At 39.0% G+C, this 23,863-nt stretch overlaps 2 protein-coding genes across 3 annotated transcripts in view; both read left to right on the top strand.

The window, feature by feature from the left end:
• pard6gb (par-6 family cell polarity regulator gamma b) overlaps positions 1-14,110 on the top strand; it is a 38,215-nt gene extending 24,105 nt beyond the window's left edge. For both annotated transcript variants that reach the window (XM_026942423.3, XM_053231268.1), the window contains exon 3: positions 10,962-14,110. In XM_026942423.3, the coding sequence (XP_026798224.1) occupies positions 10,962-11,947 (986 nt within the window). In that variant the 3' untranslated portion in view covers positions 11,948-14,110. The remainder of the gene's footprint in view (positions 1-10,961) is intronic.
• Positions 14,111-15,104: 994 nt separating this feature from the next.
• On the top strand, positions 15,105-23,339 carry bloc1s4 (biogenesis of lysosomal organelles complex-1, subunit 4, cappuccino). The gene is made up of 5 exons (XM_026942103.3): positions 15,105-15,589; positions 18,805-18,876; positions 18,989-19,090; positions 19,191-19,325; positions 21,854-23,339. The coding sequence occupies exons 1-5, from the start codon at positions 15,236-15,238 to the stop codon at positions 21,959-21,961; spliced, it is 771 nt and encodes a 256-aa protein (XP_026797904.3). The 5' UTR covers positions 15,105-15,235; the 3' UTR covers positions 21,962-23,339.
• Positions 23,340-23,863: the final 524 nt, after the last annotated feature.

Below are 23,863 nucleotides of genomic sequence, written 5' to 3'. Positions count from 1 at the left end.
CCTGGCACCATTAAGATATAGATCAGAGACCTTTAAGACAACAAGATGTGATGGAGCTTGACAAATAGTCTGTACTACTATAAAAGCTTGAACCTTGAAGCCTATTGGCTAGAGTGGTCATGCTAAGCCGCCAGTTACGGGGATTTGAACATGGAGTTGACCCGAGCCCTTTGTGTTGACAGCGCTACAGAGAAATGAGCAGGATTGAAAGTTTCTGTCGTCACCATTCACGATCAGCCAGTGAGCTCTCGACAGAGGATACAAAACACAGATCCGTCTTTGTTAATGCAGTTCAGACGGCTCGACTGGTTATGGACGGCAGCAGTTTCAGGTTTAACACACAGGTATGTGTGCAATGTCCTGCACCAAAATGCATCACAAAAACCTCCTTTTTGTGCTCGTGTTACGGGCGCCATGATACCTGGCTTTGATGCTCATTTGATTCTTCTGAAGAAGTTTAAGTGAATCAAACTTTGTGAATTGATTCGTTTGATTCATCACATCATGTTGATGGTTACCCAGCCCTGTTTAACAACCTGTTTTGTGTGACTAAGACAGAATTGCATTTTTTTTTTAATGACAAAGCTAACTTGCCTAATACTCCATTTACACTCAGTTTGCTAATAATATATACCTTATAACCAGGGATTAATACATTTATCAGATTGTCAAGCAGATCTGCACTCTGGTACTATAATTTAATAGAAATTAAACTTACAGTGGAATGAATGAAAGGTTAGACTATATCACATATCTTTGCCAGATGATATTGTGATATAATTGTGTTGCCAAGACTGACAAACAAGATGGTCTGGCACAAACAGATTTTTCAAACTAAACCCTGTTTTTACTACCTTCTTTGTGACTTCTACAAGTCAAACATAACATCTTTTTAACCTGATTCACTTGAAAGAGTCATTTAAAAGAGTGATTCCTTTGTGAATTGACTCACTCAGCACTATTTGGACAGGTTTGTTTACTGGCCTGACTGCAACTGGCTGAATGTAACATACCAACAGTGCATTTAGCACAGATGGCAGTGAGACAGAGATGGAGACAGAATCTCTCCACAAGCATGTGGGCCTCCTGCCAGTCTCGAACTGCTCCAGAGTTCACGAGTGCAGCCCAGAGACGTTGAAGCAAACTGGAAACTCAGGCATTGATAGAGTTAGTGAGAGTACTTGATTGAGTTTCTTTTTAAATGTTCTAAGTATAATATCTATAATAATGCAAAGTTGCAATCCGAACAGATACTTGTTGCCTTGGTGATGGAGGCGATCAGTGTCATAAAAGCAGTGATGAAAAATAAGTGACGTAGCTGATCAAAATGTCATTGTCAAATTGCCTGCAGCTAAGAGCTGGAGCAGTGTTTGTGTGTGTGTGTGTGTGTGTGTGTGTATGTGTGTGTATGTGTCATTAGGGCAAACGGTAGCAGTAGAGCGAGGCACAAGTGGAGAACCTGACACATTTGTGTCAGCACACAAATCAGGAAGTCTCTTGCAAAAAACGGTGTGTGTGTGTGTGTGTGTGTGTGTGTGTGTGTGTGTATGTGTGTATATGTGTGTGTACACAAGTGTGTGTGCACTGCAGGTGTGCAGAGCCAGTCTGGACCTGCCCAAGCCCACAAGGTGGTATCTTATATACCACCAGTTTGGGGTTGCTCCTCCTGAGAGAGAAGACGGACCACAAGTGCCCTGTGTGGTGTTCACAAAATGTATTTCTACATGATTTCGAATTTCATGCTGTACAGCAATAATAAAATCCCCCACTGCCATAAGCAAAATAGGAATTAGGGCTGCTTAAATTATTCAGCTAATTTAGGAATACAATTAGGAACTAAATTAGGAACAGTGATGCCTAACATTTCTCAAAATCCTTTTAAATCATATATCAAATAATATAAATAAAACAGCTCCTTTAGTCACATTAGTTGCATCTTTTAAATGCTAAATATAAATAACCAGAGTTTAGTAAGGAATAAAACACTCGAGGGAGTGTTGTTATAGAAAAATAATCAATGATGGGGTGGTGTTATGGGGAGGCCTAACAAACCAGAGTTACTTTTATCACCACAAAGTTAATTATTTTTCAATAACAGTACGTCCGGGTGTTTTTTTTTCTTATACCACACCAATTTGTCAGTAATTAATTTTTTTATTTATTAAAGAATGACAAGGTATACTTTTTATCCATTTATAGTTACGTTCAATGCTTTTAAATGTCTGCAAAACAAGTTAGTTCCTGTTATTGTGTTATATCAGCTTTAAACCATTCTGTCGCTTTCTCTTGCTATCTAAAAAAAAAAAAATGCAGCTTTATCCTGAAGACTCTCCCATGTTGGAAATTCTCAAGTTACAACTTTACTTCTGACTTACACAGCGCTAAAACTGGAGACTCCTTCCATAAATGTTAAATAAGCATCTTCTCACAGAAAACTTCACCATATCAACAATTACACTCTTAAAAAAAACACATTATTTATTTATTATTAATCTTAGATTACGTAGCGCGTCCACTGTGTAAATTGTTACTATAGAAATGATAAGATATTCAAATGAAGAATTTGAGAATTCAGCATGAAGCATCAAAAAAATAGACTTTTCAAAGGATGTTTTAATGCATCTTCTTCTTCCCAAGAAAGCTGAGGCTTTATGATTCATCCAAAAAGCTTAACTTGCCATGAAAACTGTAATTTCTCATTATTTACATACAAGACTGTAGTTTCCTTTTCTTAAACCACATCGTAATCCAGGCCTCTGAGTGCAAAGGAGAAAAAAAAAATGCAACCAAAGCAGTTCTTGTTGCGGTTTTAAAAGCATGGCTTCCAGTGAGGTATTTCTTTGCCTCTCTTTGTGCATTGTGTTGTTGTAGTGGAGGAGGAAACCGTGTACTTTTGTCACTGTGACTCTGTAATTATCAGGCTAAACGTGCCATATCCTGTTGCTATAGCCTTTTTTGGCTTTAGTAAGAGTAGACTCTAGTAGCGTTTGAAGTGGAGCACGTTTATAAAGGTACCTTTTAGAGCAATGGGGAGCTAATCAGAGAAGATTTTATCAGAATAACTTTTATCTGGTTCTTTCAGAAACACATTTGGGGATGGATTGAGAGCTTCATTAGCACCTTAAACCCCTAAAAGTCTGTCCTGTTTGTTATCACGCATGACATGCCGAGATTAGACAGCAGGTCTGGATTGACTCAGTGAGCAGCTCGTGGGAGAGTTTGGGGAATTTTGAGGGTCATGTTCTGGGCAAAATGAGGTCAGGACACAGTTTTCACCCTGTTGCACATACTGTCCATGCTCTGTGAATATTATTAATGTATAATTATTCGAATATGTCAATATACATTATAGACAGTAAGGTCGGATATCATCAATTACTACAATCAACAGTTGCAGGAACATTTAATGCTATAGTACTTCAATGTTTTTGAACTCACTTGGCCTACTTCTCTCACGAGAATGTAATAAGGGGAAAGAATACTGCTTTAATAGGGTTTTTTTTTTTCCTTAAATTTAACATTAATATGTTGCATAATGCACTATCAATTGTCTATTAACAGTGAGAGTAGCAGTATTTATCTTATGTCATAACATTACTTATATAATTAGAGTACTTGTATAATAACAGGGTTATATAATTACATAATATGCTTTAAACACTTACAATGACTAATTATGTTCCTGATATACGTATGGCTGATACAGTTTAGCTATAGTGATTATGATAAGTAAATACAACAGTAACTTATTTAGAAACTTTCTTTCATACAGAAAATATTGGAAACAAAAAATCTTTACGTTGTTAGTGTTAAACATCATATTCCAGAAAATTCTGACCTACCCTTTAATTTAAACTCACACAGCTCCACTTAATCTGTTGTCCTGGACCATTTTAGACAGCAGTTTATATTCAGGGGAAATCATATATACAATTTAGCAAATGCAATAATAGTAGTTTCCTAAAGTATTAAGTTAAAAAGTATCACAACATTATTGGGATGTGCCATGTATCAGTATTGGGGCGGATTATGATTGGAAAGACTTGATCTATATTTGGCATTTTTAAAAATCTGAACGCTGACATATTTTATGTGCTGAACACGTGTTATGTTAACTGACATAGAGCAGAGCTTATACTGGACATAGGACATAATTTACAGCTTATCTAAAGCTGTTGGATTACTTGGCAACAAAATTTGTAGAGAATTATTTCAGTTACTGTGTGGATGTCAACACTGGATTAGCATCAGTTTGTATGGGATGTTACTTAGCATCTTGATCATGGTGGTGTTGTGGAAATGTTAATTGAGGCATTACTATAATATTACACACACACATTATATAAACACATTTCTGAACATTTAAATAATAAAATTATGTGTACAATGTATTTCTAAGGGCTATATTTATATAGCTAGAACTTTTGCTTATTGAAAACTGGTAATTGATTATCATCTTTATCCACACACTAGCATCCTGGCTTTTCAATGTTTGCCTTTATGACTTTCAGCTACCTGTATAGAATGTTGTAAAGAAATTACCATAATTACCATAATTTTGTAGATTAAACTTTAGTTTTGTAAGTGTTGCAACTTCAACAACAAAAGTGTGGTGTCATTTTTTTTCATTAGCTTAACTGTAGTATGACCAGTAGTTAGTGGATTTACGGTAGGCGTTCTACTCCAGTAATTATGGTAGTACTTATTTGCAGCAAGTGTGAAACTGTAGCAGTTACAGGAATATACACTACTGTTCGTGCTACTGTAATTGAACATATTATTAGTAGGGTGTTGTTTTGTCTTGCCTGACAGACATCTTTTAAGGCCTTCCCCCACTGCCCCTGTCCGTTTGGAGGAATGTTCAAACCACACACTACACCACACACACACACACACACACACACACACACACACACACACACACACACACACACTGCCATGACCTGTGGAGAAAACGTCCTGTGTAGAGAAGAAAGGAGATTGAAAGGGAGGCTAATCTACCAGCACATTCTCTACCTCCTCTGTATGTAGGCCTTTAACTTTTCCCAGATGTGAGACAGGGTAAGGCTGGTAATACAGGTTAAGGAGGAAGTGTGTGTGTGTGTGTGTGTGTGTGTGTGTGTGTGTGTGTGAGGGAGCTGTATGCTGACTGTGCACTAACTTTATTAGTCGAGGAGGGGCTTCGTGTTCTCGCCAAACTTCAAGATTCAGCAAAAGACGAGTACACATTCAGAGCAATTAGGTTTAGATGGACACAGAGTTCAAGCTTTTTTCATTAGACTGATGTTTAATCTCTCTGTTTATTTGTGACAGGATTAAGGAGATTTTTGGGAGTCTGTCAGCAACATGTATGTTTAGTTTTCAGTCTCCAGTTATTGGTGGACTCAGAAAACCTGAATCCACCAATAGCTGCATTTATTTCATCAAGTGAGGTTGGGGATCCCCAGTGGTCTGTAAATCCTAGCCAGGTTTTTTTCTGATTATTTTATTTCATTACAGTGGTGGAAATCACAACCCAAGTAGCTGAGTTGACTGGTCATGTGAATTTAATGAATCTAATCTACACCTCAACAACCAAAAAACAAGTAGGCTTATAAATAATTTCAGCTTAATGAAAGCTTAATGAAAGGCAGTTTTAATGTGTTCGGTTGAGTTCAGAAATTAAAACGGCTCAATGGCGCCAATAAATCATCAAAATATTATTGTTCACATTTAAATAATGAGCCTAATGTTTGAACATTACTTTTTTCACAGTTAAATGGGGCTCTGGCTACAAAGCGCTTAAATAAATAATGTATTCTTGATGAATATACTTGATTAACATCACTGGAATAACATTTTGTAATTGTTAAATGATAAAATATGAATGATTCATAAATAAAATAAAAACAGTCCTTGGTAGTGGTCTCAGACTCTAATGGAAACATTAAGATTCAGCTCGTTTCCTCTGTTCAGTTATTAGACCCAGCTGGTGTTTTGTCCATATCTTGGACATCTTCAGTCTGGAGGAAGTAAAGAGATCTTGTATGATGACACTGGTTCGTGAAGTTACACTACAACAGCGCTTGCTCACCTCGCTTGCGGATTTGAAAAGAGTTTCAGATTAGATTTGGCTGACTTCAGCTGAGATGGCACTTCAGGCTAAACCATAATGCTTATCAAATTCTTCTCAGCAGTGAAGCCAAAACGACACGGCCTTGAGGATAGCGATATGAGTGGATATACAGTGGAGTTTTTAAACTCTTATTCTTGTGTCATTGTTTAATAAATGCGAATGACAAATGTGGTACATGTGGTACAAGAGGAATAAAAACACTTCGGAACATGCCATTAATGGTAAATAATCAACTTTTATTTTTCACTGGGCCGCATCACACCACCCTGATGTTGATTAATTTCCTATAACATCATTATATAATATGTTTACATAACAAATGCATTCGGAATAGTTATGGGATGCTTTTCATTGTTTTTAGCTTGCACTTTAAAACATTTTATTTTTATGAGCAGGAGAAATGTGGTGCTTCCTTGGAGTTCAGGATGTTGTTTTTGGTCTCCCCTATTCCACTCCTCGTTGGAACGATCCGTTTCCATGGAAACACACAATGCCATTTAAACACCAGTCACACTGAATTGGATTCACATTCTGATGATGTTTTTCTGCAATGCCTGTTTTTTACTGAGATTGTATCATCGTTGGGTGTCACTCGTATCTAGGTGTTGGAAAAGCAAAGCTCAGCTGGTGAGAGTGTTTAAATGAAAAATAAAAGCTGTCATTAATGGATTGTTTCAAACTTGGAAAACCTAAGCAGATCCGGGCTGATTGCATCTCATTGCTGATTCCTCTGTGATGCTACAGTTACTTCATGCAGTACCCCCGAGAGGACCGTTTTCCCCGAGTGAGACGGAAATACTGGCAGATTTTGGTCTGGGTTAATTGATTTTCTCTGGGTGTTTGAATTAAATTGGGACTTTTCATTATGCCCTGGAGTAGATGCAAAGTAAACTGCACCAGGAGCCCTAATGACTGGCTGTTAAGGCCTTTAGATCCCTGCTTTTATTAGCCTCTGTCAAAATTGTGCATGACTTGAAAGGGGGGCCATTTCACTGTGGAAGTTAATGAGAGGTGGGAAATCTGGGACAAAAGACTGCCTGCTCTCCCACCGTCCCGTTCCCACAGCGTGATCCCATTATCACGCACCGACAGAGCGACTGCAACAACAATGGCCGACTGATTATTCTTGCTAAAGCTGACAAATCAGCCATGGTACACTTGAAGCATGCATCTTAATGCAACTTCCATTGCAGTGCAGCTCTGAATATTTAAGCTTTGCGTCATGTTGGAATGTATCCCTCCCTTTTTTTTTCCCCTCTCCTCCCACCCCTTGAGTAACCCCTGACCTCTGACCCCTGCCCCTCCACCAGGCTGAGTCAGGTGACAGCAGTGGGTGCCTGGCACTATGTGAAGAGCTTCATCTCTTCATTGAAGCTTTAAAAACTCTCATTGTGTGCACGCTAACAGTGGTGCGCGGTGCTCAGTGAAGCTGTCATGATTGATGTCGTCTGCCTCGTCTCTCTCTTTCTCGTTTTTTCTCGTTCTTGTTTGTACTGGAATGTTTGGTTGGTTTTCCGGCACTGTTCCTAGCAAGTTTATGCTTTCTTGATTGGAGAATCATTTGCAAAACAATAAGCCTATAATTATTTTCTTACCCTTTCAGCTTGCTCATGATGTTGAGCCTTGTTTGACCAAAATGTTTTTGAGGTTTGGCCCTATCGTGCAGGAAATCTTAAAATGGATGTGCATTTTCCTGCCTATTTTAGCCAGACTTTGTGTTCTGTCTAGTAGGCTGTGCGCCACGGCCATCACTATGTCTGGAAACGTCTAGGCAGCGTTAGATTAGTGTGTTTGTTTTCCCACCATGCCTCAGTGTCTCAGATGGTCTACCCATGCTGAGCCTCATATTAACATACCTCACCTGCTGGAGGCAAATAAACGCCACCTGGATTTTTTGTTTTAGCAAAAGTGTTCAATGTTACGTTCCTATTTGCAATAAGACTCTTTGGTCAACTTCATAGTTAAGACTTTATTTATTTATTTACAGTTATATATTTGCTAGTAATATCCTAAACGACTTGTAAGTGAATATGATTCAAGCATAGAGCTAAGACAAGGGTTAAAGCGTTCATCTTTATCCATTGCGTTGGTAGTGTGTTTCCTTATACTGAGAAAAAACAACAACAAAAGAAATCTGTTTACTCAAAATCGCAAGTGTTAGGGTGCTTCCACATTTGGCGTGGTTTTGTTTTGATTAACAGAAAATCCATCGGCCAGAGCACTTTTTTTTGCAGTTAATTATTTTTGATTCAGGACGTTGTAAATCTCCTTATATTTCACTGGCACTCTTTCCTCCATGTTGATTTTTCTTGCTTGCCCCCAAACTTAGGACCTGATTACTCAGGAAATAAAAAGCACTTGTTGCTTATCCAAAGAAGTCAAACTTTTGGAAGCGCATCACTATGACCAAAAAAAAAAAAAAAAAGCCATCGCCAGTGCTTTTTAAGTGGCCACATGCCACCTGCCTTGTGGCTGCATCCCATTGGTTTCCATGTAATATCTATGCAGAGGGTTGAGAAAAAAATGTCAAGTGTGTCTAGGGCAGTTGTGGAATTTCACCAGTAAAAGTTTATGATATGTAACTATATAGCATGAATTTAAAACTGTGGCTCTTACACTTGAAGATGAAAGATCTTCTTTAGGAGTTTTATTCGACCATGATCAATAACGCGTAACCAAAAATTCTTCTCTCTGAAAATCTCTAAAAGCATACAGATTTATAGCTTTATTTAGAAATACTCATGCTAATAATATGCAATGATGAAAACATTTTACAAAAAATATGAGTTTTCTGTAAATGTTTGTCGATGAGTTCAGCGACTGCCCCATAGACTTCTGTTATAAGCTCATTTTCGCTCGGTGTGTGTTCTGTTCTTTTCAGAATACAGGGAACATTTTGTAATTGCTGTGTGTTGTATTCACACACATGCTAAAGATGGAGTAGAGAGAGATCTCGTAGAAAAACACTGGAGTATTCCTTTAACCGCATGGCTCAGTGGTGTCTCTAGCTATCCTGGGATTTTAAACCCCAAAACATCCAGTCACACCCTGGACCAAATGTCTTGACGTCTAGTTCCAGGCTGAATATCCAGGATAATAATCTGAGCAGGAGGTACTTTATGCTCCAATACTTGACCTGCTTTCACTTATTCCAAACCGTTTCATGGACCTCAAGACATGAGGTGCACTTATTTTGTCTGAGATAAGAGCAAGTAAGGGTGGAGGTCTGTCGAGTGCCATAGAGAGAGCGAGAGAGAGCGAGAGAAAGAATGAGAGAGAGCAAGAGAGTCAAGCTATCCAATGTGTTTCCTATCAGTGGACTTGCACTCGCGGCTGAATTCCAGCACATAATAAAAGTATGTCTGCACCCAGTCAGATTGCTCCTGCTGCCTAACAATAACCACAAAGTGCCGCTTTGATAAAACTCCGAGGCTTCACATGAGTATTGTTAAATATATCGGAGCGTGTTTGAACAGGCGGTGTCTGTTAGTTAAACTCCATGCTGGGCAGCGGCTGTAACCGGGATGGTGTTTGTAGTGGTGGTATGCACCTTGCATAGCTGTGGTTGTCTGAATATGCCATTGATTGCTGTGGACCATGTGCTCCCTGAGAATCCTCATTAAACTGCTGTGTGGTCTTCTAGGGAAACTCCGTCATTAGCAGAGGCACAAAAGGCATCCGACAGCAGGGTGTGTAGAGAGCCGTAAACTGCTTAACTATTCGTTCCCGATCCGCCCATCACGTTCTCCTGGAGGGTTTCTGTGTCAGAAGACGATGGCTGGTTAGATATCTTACTTGTTAGGGTTGTCAAAGTTAGTCATGGTGTACGCTCTGACGGTTACATACTACCTACTCATTCTGATCAGGTTCCTTACTCCATTGGCTCTCATCCATTTTCTATCTGGCTGCGACTCCCCAAAAAAATTTACAACCTCTTCCATCTGGATTCACCCTAAATCATACTACAGTAACCTCCGTTTCTCTGCACAAGAGATGTGACTGTAGTGAAAACCCTTTTCCTATGAAATCCGCTACTGTTATAAACACGTTACTTGGCTCTGTTACCTCTGCTTCCACTCGTGGCATGTTTGTAACTTTAACATAAACGATGGCTATGAAATGCACAGAAGAACATAGCACTATTGAGCAGAACTAAACCGCTAAACAGCTAACTAAACAGCTCTCTACATTTGGTTACATACTGCCACACTAGGTACATTTTTCCCTCACAGCTACTCTCTCTTTCAGCTTCCAACACCAACGTGATATATAGGGATATTTAAATCTATATCCGGGTTCCTGTAAAGCTGCTTTGTGACGATGTCCATTGTTAGAAGCGCTATATAAATAAATTGAATTGAATTGAAATACTGACAGTTTTAACTGTTTATTTCATTTTGTTTTTGTTATAAACACAAGGATGTGCAAAGATTTCATAATAGAATTTTCCTTTGATTTTCACCACCGACTTGTGTGTTATTAGTGGTCGATTAATACCGTGATACTGTGACATTTTTAGACTAGGCTCTCCTACCTTGAAAATTTCAAATTGTTAACCCTAAAGTAAATAATATTGGGGAGCACACTCTTTGGAGTCAAACTAAAATGGATACTATTTTAGGCATTTGAGGCTGAGACACTTTACACTATGATTTTGTTGCGCATTTGATCATTTTTGAATTAACTTTACCCCATTTATTAGTGTCTTTATGGTAGATGAGCTTACAGTAGTCACTGTAAAGTGATGTGTGGATATTAGCCTGCTGCTTATATGAAACTGAAAACTCTGAGTCAGATGCAAACAATGCTAACAGCCTTACCATCTTCTTTTTTATTTCTTTTGCAGAGGAAATTGACTACAGCACCTTCGGCACCAACACACTAACCCGAAAGAAGAAGGCTGGGGTCGCCCTGCGCAACGACCTGAACAGGAAGCGGCCGCACATCCGCATCGGCCTTCCTCAGGATTTCCGTCCTGTGTCGTCTATCATCGACGTGGACATCGTGCCCGAGTCGCACCGGCGTGTGAGGCTGTACCGTTACGGCTCGCACAAACCGCTCGGGTTCTACATCCGAGACGGCACCAGCGTACGCGTCACAGCACACGGTCTCGAGAAGGTGCCAGGTATCTTCATCTCGCGCCTGGTCCCTGGAGGCCTGGCTGAAGGAACTGGTCTGCTCGCCGTCAACGATGAGGTTCTTGAGGTCAACGGAATTGAGGTGACGGGCAAGACTCTAGACCAGGTCACCGACATGATGATCGCCAACAGCCACAACTTGATCGTTACGGTGAAGCCGGCTAATCAGCGTAACAATGTTGTGCGTGCCAGCCGCGTGTCAGGAAGTTCGGGTCAGTCTTCGGATAGCAGCAGCAGCTCGGGCATCACCAGCATGCAGTCTCTGCCATCTTCCATGCCTGCCGTGAGCTCCAGCTACGGCCACGATGACCTGGACAGCGATGAGGAGTTGGACATTGTCATTGAGAACAGCATCGGTCGCCAGACTCGCCAATCGAACGCCTCTCTGGCATCGCTCACATCTCGATCCACTCAGCTGACCTCTGCCTCGCCTCCCAAACCCCAAAGCAGACCGCTCTCCGTCGTGTCCACGGCATCCTTCCACTCTAACGCCAGCCTCAACGGAACAGGCCATAACAGCCTGAGCTACAGGCTTCACAGAGACCTGAACCTCCATCACACGCCCTACAACGGCGCCAGGGAAAGCAACGGCAGCCTCCACAAAATCCTCAGCAGCCTGAGGACAGACCCTCGGCACAGCCTGGCACTGCCCAGTGGCGGAGTAGAGGAGGACGGCATGGTTATCACTCTATAACACACACACGCTTGGACAGAGGTGCATCGTTATATCGCCCTCTTAACGCAATCCCACCCAGAGACTTTACAGACTGGGGCAACAGACTTGACAGCCTGGGACTTCACTGCTTTCTTAAAGCCTTTTGTAAAATGTAATTTAACATCTTGAATTTTTACTTGTTCTTAAATGACGTGTCTTATCTTGTCTGTCGGGGGATGCATAGGGAATAGTGTGGTACATGTCTCTTTTTTCTCTTTTGTTTTCTCTTTTTTCCTTTTATTAGTTTTCCAGAGCCACTGATTACATACTAATTTAACATGAATGTCATTTATATCAAGATTTGCATATAGAAATCACTTTTTTTTTTCTAAATGTCTCATCGGAACATCTGTAAGGTTTAGGCCTCTCTATGACTTCTTACATACAATACAGTATATCAAAGGTTTTCCACTACCACAAGCAGTCCACTGGAATACTGGGAGAAATAAACATCACTAACGTATTAACACAAGCTTTTCGTGACTTTACCAAAGTGTTAAATGTCTCTGTTCTGTGGCTTTATATCTCATTCCAGCAGCCTGAGTATTATAGGTTACGTAGGCGAATACACTGTAATTTCATGAATCACTGTGATTTCATGGATCAAGACTTTGTTTCTTTCTTTTTAAACATTCTTGATAATGCATCTTAGGAATATTGTGATGTTTTACTCTTTTGTTTGGACACGTGTACTCACAGTTGGGATTTTTTTTCCTCTATCTGTACTATGAATTAGCACGTGTAATGCAGTGACCAAAAAAGTGTTAAACAAATCCTCTGTTTTAACCTCTTTTTTTCTATGTTCTGGGAATCAGACGTGTCCAAATCCTCTATACAGCAATGCAGCACAGAGTTATGTCTTTCATGATGTTTTCTGACAAACAAGCACACATTTTTGTCAGGTACCTCCTAATTAATTCTCAACTTGGGCTCATGACCTGAGCACACACAGCTGTGTACAGTCTCTGTTCTTCAGAGACGCCTCAGTTCTCAGCTTGTTTAGCTTCCACATGCAGGTGCTAACTGTCCTTAAAGGAAAAATCTGCCCTGAACGACTTGCGTATTAATCTTTATAATTAGTATGTTATGTTAAGTGATGTCCAAGATGAAATGAGATTAGTTTGAACTTCTTTGATTGACATGTTGCTCTGTTTTCACTTACTACATACTACATTACCCACAGTGCCAATGGGATTTAGTCCTCTCTTCATCTCTACCTAAGACAGTGATGCAGCGGCGCTTTAGTCCTTTAGTCTGTCCAGCTCTCTCACCTCCTCATTTGTACACTCTGCTTAAACACATCAGCTTAAACTTTCATGCTAATACCCACTGTCAACGCCGTCGCGCTAGTCATCTCATAGATCGCTGACGAGCTGAGCCATAGCTCAGCACAGCTGCGTCATATAGCTGCATTGCATTCTGGGAGTCCAAGGTTTGCACCAACTTCTCCACTACTTCTAGGTTGTTTCTCATTAATGTGACATCATTAATGTGACATCATCGTGATACACAAATGCTAAATTCTCACAGGACTAATAAAAATACAGAACCAACCAACAAATTAAGATCAGAATTGCTAAACATTTGTATTTGTTTTTCATGGTGGAATCTTTTGTGCACTTTTATCACCACTGGATCTGGGAACAATCATTATATAAAGCATGAATCCTGTCAGTGTTTGTTAATTTTTCAGCCCTTTAGTTAAAGAATGGTGTGTTTGGGTGTCTGTCTGTCACTCGCTTTTGAATCTTTTTGACGGTGTGTGCACTCCGGTTACCTGATAGTTTTTTAGATGAGTCCATTAATGTTAGCGTGGGCAACTTGTATCCACGTACTCTTCATGATCCTGTGTGCCTTAGACCCAAACATGGGACTCTGGATAACTCATAACTCCTGCATCCACTATAATCTGGCCACTGAGTGTTCCGTAGTTTCATTCACATGCGTATCTGTGTCACCCTCTGCTGGTTGCTACTGGAGGTCATCGACATACCAGGAACCACCTCAAATCAGAGTAAATGTATATTTATTCTGCAGAATTTCTGAAATTTAAACATTGTCTTTGTGTTTTCCTTTCTTCGTTTGTTTTTTCCCTCTGTACAACAATTTTAAGTTTGAATAAAAATCTTGATTTTATGATGATATGAAGTGTTGAGTTATTTGCTGTCCAGATCCAGATAAACAATCATTTCTCTTGTTTGTGTTTATCCTGTTGCTTAACACTTATATTTTTCTTCTATTAAATGTCACTTTCTATAAAAGCATTAGCCCATTTTTCTTCGAGCTGAACCTGATAACTCGAATTGTTGCAAAACCTAAAGAATAGAAGCATTTGATTTATAGGAGCATTATGATAATTGAAGAAATTGTCAGGTCATATGTAAATAAATGATATTTTCCCAACTTTAATATATAGCAGAAAAGAGTAAACATATACCATTGCCACAGACAAGCACTGGTTACATAAAATCCCATTTTTTTTCTCTAAGACCAAATACAACATTTGCTATATAAAGAATAACACACTTAAATTGTGCTGTTATAGGAAAATAATCAGTGTTGGGATGGTGTTATGTAGCCTGAAACAAAGAGTAGGTACAGTTACAACTTACCACCCTGAATTTGATTCTTTTCCAAGCACATCATGAAGTGTTATTCCTCTTTTACCACAACAATGTGACACAACAGTTTTTATTTATTAAAAAATGATCCATCATATGTTTCCACATTTTGTAGTTTTACACCATCCTCACAATGAAGCACGGTGGTGGTGGCATCATGGTGGCATCATGGTAGTGCAGCTTTTCATCAGCACGGCTTGGAAAGCTGATCAGGGTTAAAGGGCAATATGGATGGAGCCAAATGCAGGACAATCCTAAAAGTAATTAATGAATGAACACACACAACAGTCTATAACAGTGCACAGATGCAGCACAAACATCCAGAAGTATGTTTATTTTGTGGTTCCCATTTGGAAAAAAACTTAAAAGTATTTTTAGCTAAGTATTGAAACCTCGACGTGGATTTTACCATGGAGAAATGGTGATGGAAAGTCGATCAGCAAAAGGGCAGGTAGCGACTTTTTGAGCCTCACGATGGTCCGTACGGAGAGGGACGGAGGGGGGAAGGAGGGGGGAAGGGGTCGAAGTCACATGATGAATGCGGAAGTAACATCTTAACCTGACTCGGTCTGGTGAAACATCAGCAAAGAAGACTTAACTGCGAATATCATTCCAAAGACACACGGGTAGATCTGTGGAGGCGGATATGGAGCATCGGTTAGGCCGGGCGCCGGTGTTGTCTCCGCTGGAGGAGTCGAGTGAGGAGGTGAGCCGAGACAGCGGGATCGTGTCCCAAAGCGCCAGCACTGTGTCCATGCTGAGCGAGGGCCTGAGCAACGGAAACGTCTCCCAAAGCCCCAGCTTCGGACTTAACGTCTCCCAGAGCCCCAGTTTCGCCGGCAACGGATCTGAAAGTCCCAGTTTCAGCGGTAACGTGCCTCAGAGTCCCAGTCTGGATGGTGCTGCTGCGCAGAGTCCCGTCCATGAGCAGGAGGATGAGCTCCTGAGACAGACTGCGCTTAGTTACTCCTCTTATATCCGAGCAGACGCAGGCGAGGAGGTGAGCAATGTCATCCACAGTGTTGTGTTCCTCAGGGTTCCTCAGCTGTCAATGTGTACAAGTCACAATTATCCCGGGTAGTGTCTGTATTCTCCTGTAGGCTTCGTCCCAAACCGCATACTACCGTGGTAGTATTAGTACTGTGTAGTAGTGTTATGTTAGTAATAGCATGGTGGTAGTATTAGTACTGTGTAGTAGTGTTATGGTAGTAGTAGCATGGTGGTAGTATTAGTACTGTGTAGTAGTGTTATGGTAGTAGTATGGTGGTAGTATTAGTACTGTGTAGTAGTGTTATGTTAGTAATAGCATGGTGGTAGTATTAGTACTGTGTAGTAGTGTTATGGTAGTAGTATGGTGGTAGTATTAGTACTGTGTAGTAGTGTTATGGTAGTAGTAGCATGGTGGTAGTATTAGTACTGTGTAGTAGTGTTATGGTAGTACTAGCATGGTGGTAGTGTTAGTACTGTGTAGTAGTGTTATGGTAGTACTAGCATGGTGGTAGTATTAGTATTATGTAGTAGTGTTATGGTAGTACTAGCATGGTGGTAGTATTAGTACTGTGTAGTAGTGTTATGGTAGTAGTATGGTGGTAGTATTAGTACTGTGTAGTAGTGTTATGGTAGTAGTATGGTGGTAGTATTAGTACTGTGTAGTAGTGTTATGGTAGTAATAGCATGGTGGTAGTATTAGTACTGTGTAGTAGTGTTATGGTAGTAATAGCATGGTGGTAGTATTAGTACTGTGTAGTAGTGTTATGGTAGTAGTATGGTGGTAGTATTAGTACTGTGTAGTAGTGTTATGGTAGTAATAGCATGGTGGTAGTATTAGTATTGTGTAGTAGTGTTATGGTAGTAATAGCATGGTGGTAGTATTAGTACTGTGTAGTAGTGTTATGGTAGTACTAGCATGGTGGTAGTATTAGTACTGTGTAGTAGTGTTATGGTAGTACTAGCATGGTGATAGTATTAGTACTATGTAGTAGTGTTATGGTAGTACTAGCATGGTGATAGTATTAGTACTATGTAGTAGTGTTATGGTAGTAATAGCATGGTGGTAGTATTAGTATTGTGTAGTAGTGTTATGGTAGTAATAGCATGGTGGTAGTATTAGTATTGTGTAGTAGTGTTATGGTAGTAATAGCATGGTGGTAGTATTAGTACTGTGTAGTAGTGTTATGGTAGTACTAGCATGGTGGTAGTATTAGTACTGTGTAGTAGTGTTATGGTAGTACTAGCATGGTGGTAGTATCAGTACTGTGTAGTAGTGTTATGGTAGTACTAGCATGGTGATAGTATTAGTACTATGTAGTAGTGTTATGGTAGTACTAGCATGGTGATAGTATTAGTACTATGTAGTAGTGTTATGGTAGTACTAGCATGGTGATAGTATTAGTACTGTGTAGTACTAGTAGTAGTAGCAGTAGTGTGGTGGTAGTATTAGTACTGTGTAGTAGTGTTATGGTAGTACTAGCATGGTGGTAGTATTAGTACTGTGTAGTAGTGTTATGGTAGTAGTATGGTGGTAGTATTAGTACTGTGTAGTAGTGTTATGGTAGTAGTATGGTGGTAGTATCAGTACTGTGTAGTAGTGTTATGGTAGTACTAGCATGGTGATAGTATTAGTACTATGTAGTACTAGTAGTAGTAGCAGTAGTATGGTGGTAGTATCAGTACTGTGTAGTAGTGTTATGGTAGTACTAGCATGGTGATAGTATTAGTACTATGTAGTACTAGTAGTAGTAGCAGTAGTGTGGTGGTAGTATTAGTACTGTGTAGTAGTGTTATGGTAGTAATAGTAGTATGGTGGTAGTATTAGTACTGTGTAGTAGTGTTATGGTAGTAATAGTAGTATGGTGGTAGTATTAGTACAATGTAGTAGTGTTATGGTAGTAATGGTAGTAGTAGTAGTAGTAGTATGTTGGTAGTATTAGTACAATGTAATAGTAGTATGGTGGTAGTATTAGTACTATGTAGTAGTGTTATGGTAGTATTAGTATGGTGGTAGTATTAGTACTATATAGTAGTGTTATGGTAGTAGTAGTGCTGTCATAGTAGTATGCTAGTATGGTAGTGGTAGTGTTATGTTAGTAGTATGGTGGTAGTATAAGTACTGTGTAGTAGTGGGATGGTAGTAGTAGTGTGGTGGTAGTATTAATACTGTGTAGTAGTGGTATGGAAGCAGTAGTATGGTGGTAGTATTAGTACTGTGTAGTAGTGGTATGGTAGTAGTAGTAGTATGGTGGTAGTATTAGTACTGTGTAGTAGTGTTATGGTAGTAGCAGTAGTATGGTAGTAGTATGGTCATAATGGTATGGTAGTAGTAGTGTATAGTTGTAGTATGTAGTAATATGGTGATAATGATGTGGTGGTTGTGTCATAGTAGTATGCTAATATGATAGTGTTAGTGTTATGGTAGTAGTGGTAGTATGGTAGGAGTAGTAATAGTAGTACTGTATAAGTACTGTGTAGTAGTAGTAGTAGTGTTATGGTAGTTGTTTCATAGTAGTATGGTAGTGTTATGGTAGTAGTGGTAGTATGCAGTAGTATGGTTGCAGTGGTATGGTAGTAGTAATAATAGTAGGGTAGTAATAGAGTTGTACTGGTGTGGGAGTAGTGGTATGTAGTAGTATGGCTATAATGGTGTGCTAGTAAAAGTAGGAGTGTTATGGTAGTAGTAGTTTGTAGTGATGGTTGGTGTGGTAGTTGTAGTGTAGTAAAAGTAATAGTATTAATATGATATAGTACTATGGTTGTAATAGTATGGTGGTAGTAGCAGTAGAATGCAGCAGTGATATCTGATTATGATATTGGAGTACTATGTATTAGTAGAATGGTAGCATGTTGTGGTAGTGCGTAACAGTAGTATAGAATGGTAGTAGCAGGAGTATATATGGAGTAGTAGTAGTAGTATGGTATGGTGATCGTGGTATGGTAGTACCAGGAGCAGTGGTATTGTATTAGTAGTATGTAGTAGTGGTAGTATGGTATGGTGATAGTAGTAGTACTAGTAGATAGTAGTAGTACTAGTGGTAAGGTATAATCATAGTAGTAGTATGGTAGTATAGTATAACCATGCTATAGTATATGTCAAGATCAAAGTATTGTATTGTGCATGACATTAGCTACTATATGTCATGTGACTGGGCAGCAAACTGGAGCTTTTACTTGCACTCTTGGCTGTATTTATGACTTTTTCCACTTCTGTATCCATTGCAGATCTTATGTCTGGAGAAGAGTCTGGAAGAAATGCTCACTCGAGTGGACGAGTTTGTAGGGATGCTGGACATGGTGAGTTAATGACAAACACACAGAATTGCACGTATGATTGCTTTTAACTGTTTGCTTTAACTCTCATTACAGTGAAACACAACATAATTCACAAATAATTCCTTTTCTGCAGATTCGCAATGACACCTCTCAGATCGTGAACATCAGCCTGCCTCAGATTTACAAAAAATCCGAGGACATGAGACAGATTTACAGGAAAATCGATAAGCTGGAGGTATTTATATGTTAAATAACAGCATGTGCTATATGATCAGCTAATATACAACAATGTGTACATTGTTACACATGTGTATTTATATCCGTTTTCTCTCGAGGCTTTTGTGAAGATGGTCGCAGCCAACGTGAGTGTCATGGAGGAGCAAGTAATCGAGGCTGAAGGTGAAGCCCGGACTCTACCTGGTGCTTTCAAAAAGATTTTCCGAACAATGAACGTCTCGGGATTTTTAAATGTAAGTAATGTTACAAAACGGTGTGTGACTGTATAACATTGTACAAACTGTAAACATTCAGGTCAGTCTCTAGGGCACATGTGTTAAAGACGGAAGGGTTTCCTGCTCCAATGTTCTCAAACACTGTTGTTTAATTGTAGAATTAATGTTAACAAGTAACGTTTGCTGACAAAGCTAATGGGAGTTGGGGATATTATGTTACAAGGAAGAGTTGCTGCAGAATGTTGTAAAATGTCCTGACTTTGTATTATTAGAGCTAGCTACAAAGTATATAAAGAGATAACTGCTAACAGTCTGACAGAGGTAGTGGTTTAATTTGGTCATGATTTAAAAAAAAAAAAAAAACACGTCTCCTGTTACTGTTTCTTGCTTTCTTCTGCATTCTTTGAACAGTTAGACAATGCACTGTCTTTTTTCTTATGAATAACTGCTCAATTTCTCCAAAAAAAAAAAAATTGTTCAGATTATATTCTGTTTAACAGTTTAAAAAACTTTGCATTTGTTGCATGCTGTTCGAGCAATAATGCCACACCTGAAGGTGGCAGCAAAGCAGCAAGGTTTCTGCCAAGTCAGCATTTCATGCTTCACCTGGTTCTAAGGCTTGGGGTTTGTCCTGACACTTCTTAAAAGCAGCTATAATCTTTCATTATTATACCATCTTACACCATATGCTTTTTTTTTATTATTATTTCACCATTTTAGGTCAAATTGTCATCCTTTTTCTCGTTCTGCCGAAAATCAAAAGTACTATTTTTAACAGTTTTTGGCTTAAATATTTCAGTGGCAATAAAAACACTTAACTGGTGTTAACTATATACTTGTGTAATGTTAGCTAAGTCAAATATACACGGATAGATTTCATTTCACATTAATGAACTCAAAACATTTTTCCTAGACGAGTCTGGAGCATGTGAGATGAGGGGAAGGGGGCGGAGTTTCCAGACGCTGTTAATTAATATTTTCTAATCATTCCTGATTCATATGTCGATTGACTCATCCCCCATTTTATTTGGGGAGAAACAGACTGCTCCTTTGGGGTATTATTGAGTGATAAACTTGTACTAGCGTACTCTGATTTTACACTTCTGAGCTCCTATGCAAAATGCGTAAAGGTCAGCAGGTCTGGTAATATTCTATAATCAGAGTAAACACCACTGGATATCATTGCGAGATGATAAAATCGCTATATCGCATAAGCCTAGTGGGGATAATCTAAGCCTAATAAATGGATTCAAAAGCATCCTGTTATTTAACAACGACAAACATATAATCATTGATTCAGTGAAGTTTTTTTTTTTTTTCTTTTTATTTACGTTTATGGAAGGAGTCTCCAGGGTCAGTACGCTTTCTGTAACAGGAAAGTCTTCAGGACAGAGCAGTTTGTGCTTTCTGGTTTTCCCAGTTTGTCTTTTGTTCCACAGCATTAATGTAACTATAAACAGATAAAAAGTACATGTCCTTATGTAATACATATTTTTAAGTGTTGACAAAATAACAGTTACACAAATAGACTCACAAAATAACATGTGGTACAAACCAGTAATTTTATAGTACAGGGAGTCCCAAAATTCTGCATACATAGAGGAAATTAACACTTTTTAGCAAAATGTATCTTTATTAACGTGATTGCTATTTCTTTATAAAACACACACAGAGTCGATGCTCCTGCTCATGATGAACTCGTATTAACACATCTGGTGTTATGCGTGTAATTGCATGTCCATCGCAACCGCTTCCTGATCCAGCCATGAGAATTATTTCAATGACTTCTTTTGTCAAAGGCATTCTAAAAGGCTATCTGAAAAAAAAAATTATATGTTCCCATTAAGCTTTTTTAAATATTTATTTATTTATCTATTTATTTATTTTTGATATTGTTGACTAGCTTTAGCTGTTAGCACTGGATGCAAAGTGTCTGTGGCAGTAGCTAAGTGCGTCATATGATTAGCAGCCTGCTAACATTACACCATTATTCCTAGCTATTTAACTTAAATTAGCTAGTAAATAAAATTTTCAGTCACATGGTCAAAGCAGCCAAAAAAAAAACATGTAAGAGTTGAGATAAAATACTGAAGACGGTTTGCCAAAGGTTCAGTGTTGAGCATTCTGTGTTGAGCATTATCTGTGTTACACTTGATAAGATCCTTGAAAAGATTATCTCACTTGAAAGTACTGTAACTATCTCACCCACGGAGATAATTCTCCTTTATGGTGGCAAGTCCTGCCACATTGCATTGTATAATTATATCATTTGATCAGTGGTACTTCAGGTTCTGGTATGAAGAGCAGAATTCACTTCCTGCTTCAAACTTCTGTAGTTCCACTGTTATGATGATACCATCAGTACGTCCTCTTTTATCGCCCTGCACATCCTGTACCAAGTCTTTTGTCTTCTGTGGTGGAGTCGCACCCAGAGTGTACGAGCCAAGAGTTTCCAGTTTCTCCACGGTTTATTGAAGGTGTGTGAATTGCAGTGTTATTCTAAACAGTGGCTGTGATTCATCTAGCTTTTTTTTTCCCTTTCCCAGAAACCATCCAGCCCCAAACGAGCAGCGCAGCAGCAGCAGCAGCAGCAGCAGGAGATTCCCTCTGTGTTCAGGACCGCCGATTTCTTCCCCACTCAGCCAGAACCGTGAGAACAGAAAACACGGCAGTGTTGAGCTCACGCCGTTCCCGCCAAAGGTCCGAGCTGCGTGTTGCAGCGAGACGGCAACTCGCCTCTGACAGCAATATCAAAGTGGTACTCGAGAACGCCGATCACAGCCGAGCACTATTTTAGCACACCGTTAGATGGCAGCTAGTTTTATAACAAAGTTTTTGTTTTTAAAGGACTTTTGTTTAAAGTGCCTCTCCTGGAAACATCGCTGTTTTCACTCACACGAACGCAGCAGCATGCTAGCAAACAGGCATGTGTCGATATCAAATATTCATATCACACTAGTTTCATAAACAATTTCATAAACAGTTTTCTATAACGGCAACTCTGACGGTAGTTCCGGCTGCAAGGCAAATTACAGGTTTATATTAATGCGCTCATTCTAATGCGTTATGGTTTCTATAGTAACGACTTACACTGAGGCTTGTACAACTGTACAGTATGAAACTCCACATTAAACCTGAAAATCACTGAGCTGTCTCCATCTCCTGGACTTTTGGCTCAACTCCGTGCAGGTAGGAGGAGCTGGATCAGGTCCGACTCCACCCCCGGGACATTTCGCTCTGCACTGAGGGTTACTTGGGAAAAAAAAAAACAGAAAAGTGGAGTGTTCTCCCATATCACCGTAGCAACAAATCAAATATCATAAGTATTAAGTCTACACTGTAGACGTTTGTACCTCTGTAACAAAACAGATTAAAAATGAAATCCAATACAAACCTGGCAAATGTTCAACCGACATTTAGTTTCCTTAAATCATAATATTATTTAGTGAATTATTCAGTAACCGTTATGAGAATTTGAACCCCAGGACCTGGGAGTTTAAGGGGTTAAGTCACATCACCTCTAGTGAAGATATTTTGTTCATACTGTGTTTATATTTTATGTTTTAAGTCAAATATGTCTGTATATTGTACAACTGATTATCGACACATACCTACTAGCAAACACCAGAAAGACTTTCTGAGGTTTTTAATTAAGATTGTGTAAATTTTTATAGTGTTATTTTGATCTTGGTCTTTTTTTGCCAGGATTTTTTTTTTTTGCACTAACATAACTAACATCACGGTAGCTTGAACGATCTTTATTTCAAGTACGCGTTTAATTAAACACTGTCACTTGCTGTAATTTGATACAAAGCCACGGCTGCTTGTGCTTCTTGTTCATACTGTAAATTTCCACTTGATCCCCTTCAGGCCGCAGGAAAGGAAATCTGTGGTTATTCCTGTTTTGAGTAAATAATCTCTTTTTTTTACGCTTGCACTTATCCTTATGATTATCAGTTAGCTAATTTAATGAATCAATTTGTAAGGAATGTACATTTATTTATAATAAAAAGCAAAATATTATTGTAAAAAGGACAGATACCTTGAGTGTTTGCATTTACATTTGTTCATTCGCAGGCATTTTCCTCCAAAGCGACTCTCTTCTTTCGGTTTCTTGATTTTATCTGTCTTTTATTTATTTATTTTGTCATTGTTTTAAACGCATCACATAAAGAAGATCTCGAAGGAGATTCACCTCTCGTACTTACAGACAGCATGTTGCCTGTGTATAATAAAGAATGCAGGTATTAATCATAAAGGAAAAGCGTGTACACTCCTGAATCAGGTATGGAAACATTTGTACATAACCTGAATTCCAATGATGTGATGGTATTTAATAAAAACATATTTTGACATTTATTACATTATTACATTATTGTTATTATTATTATTATTATTATTAATAGTAGTAGTAGTAGTATTACTTTACTCAGCACAGTCAAAGATTATTCAGTAATTTGTATGCAGACAATAATATTAAAAAAAAAAACATACTTATGTTCCCAGCCAAGCAAATGTAAATAGTGAAACATTTTTAAATAAATGAGCAAGTGTGT

The sequence above is a fragment of the Pangasianodon hypophthalmus genome, chromosome 29, assembly GCF_027358585.1.
Source record: "Pangasianodon hypophthalmus isolate fPanHyp1 chromosome 29, fPanHyp1.pri, whole genome shotgun sequence".
Lineage (NCBI taxonomy): Eukaryota > Metazoa > Chordata > Actinopteri > Siluriformes > Pangasiidae > Pangasianodon > Pangasianodon hypophthalmus.
Note: the sequence above shows the minus strand (reverse complement) of the source record. Positions and strands in the feature narration are given on the sequence as shown.

What these genes read in the sequence shown, in the direction of transcription:
- bloc1s4 (XM_026942103.3), top strand. Translation starts at nt 15,236, where the DNA reads ATGGAGCATCGGTTAGGCCGGGCGCCGGTGTTGTCTCCGCTGGAGGAG. An exon ending in GGAAAATCGATAAGCTGGAG is followed by an intron (nt 19,091 to 19,190) that starts GTATTTATATGT and finishes TTTTCTCTCGAG; the next exon opens with GCTTTTGTGAAGATGGTCGC. An exon ending in ACGTCTCGGGATTTTTAAAT is followed by an intron (nt 19,326 to 21,853) that starts GTAAGTAATGTT and finishes TCCCTTTCCCAG; the next exon opens with AAACCATCCAGCCCCAAACG.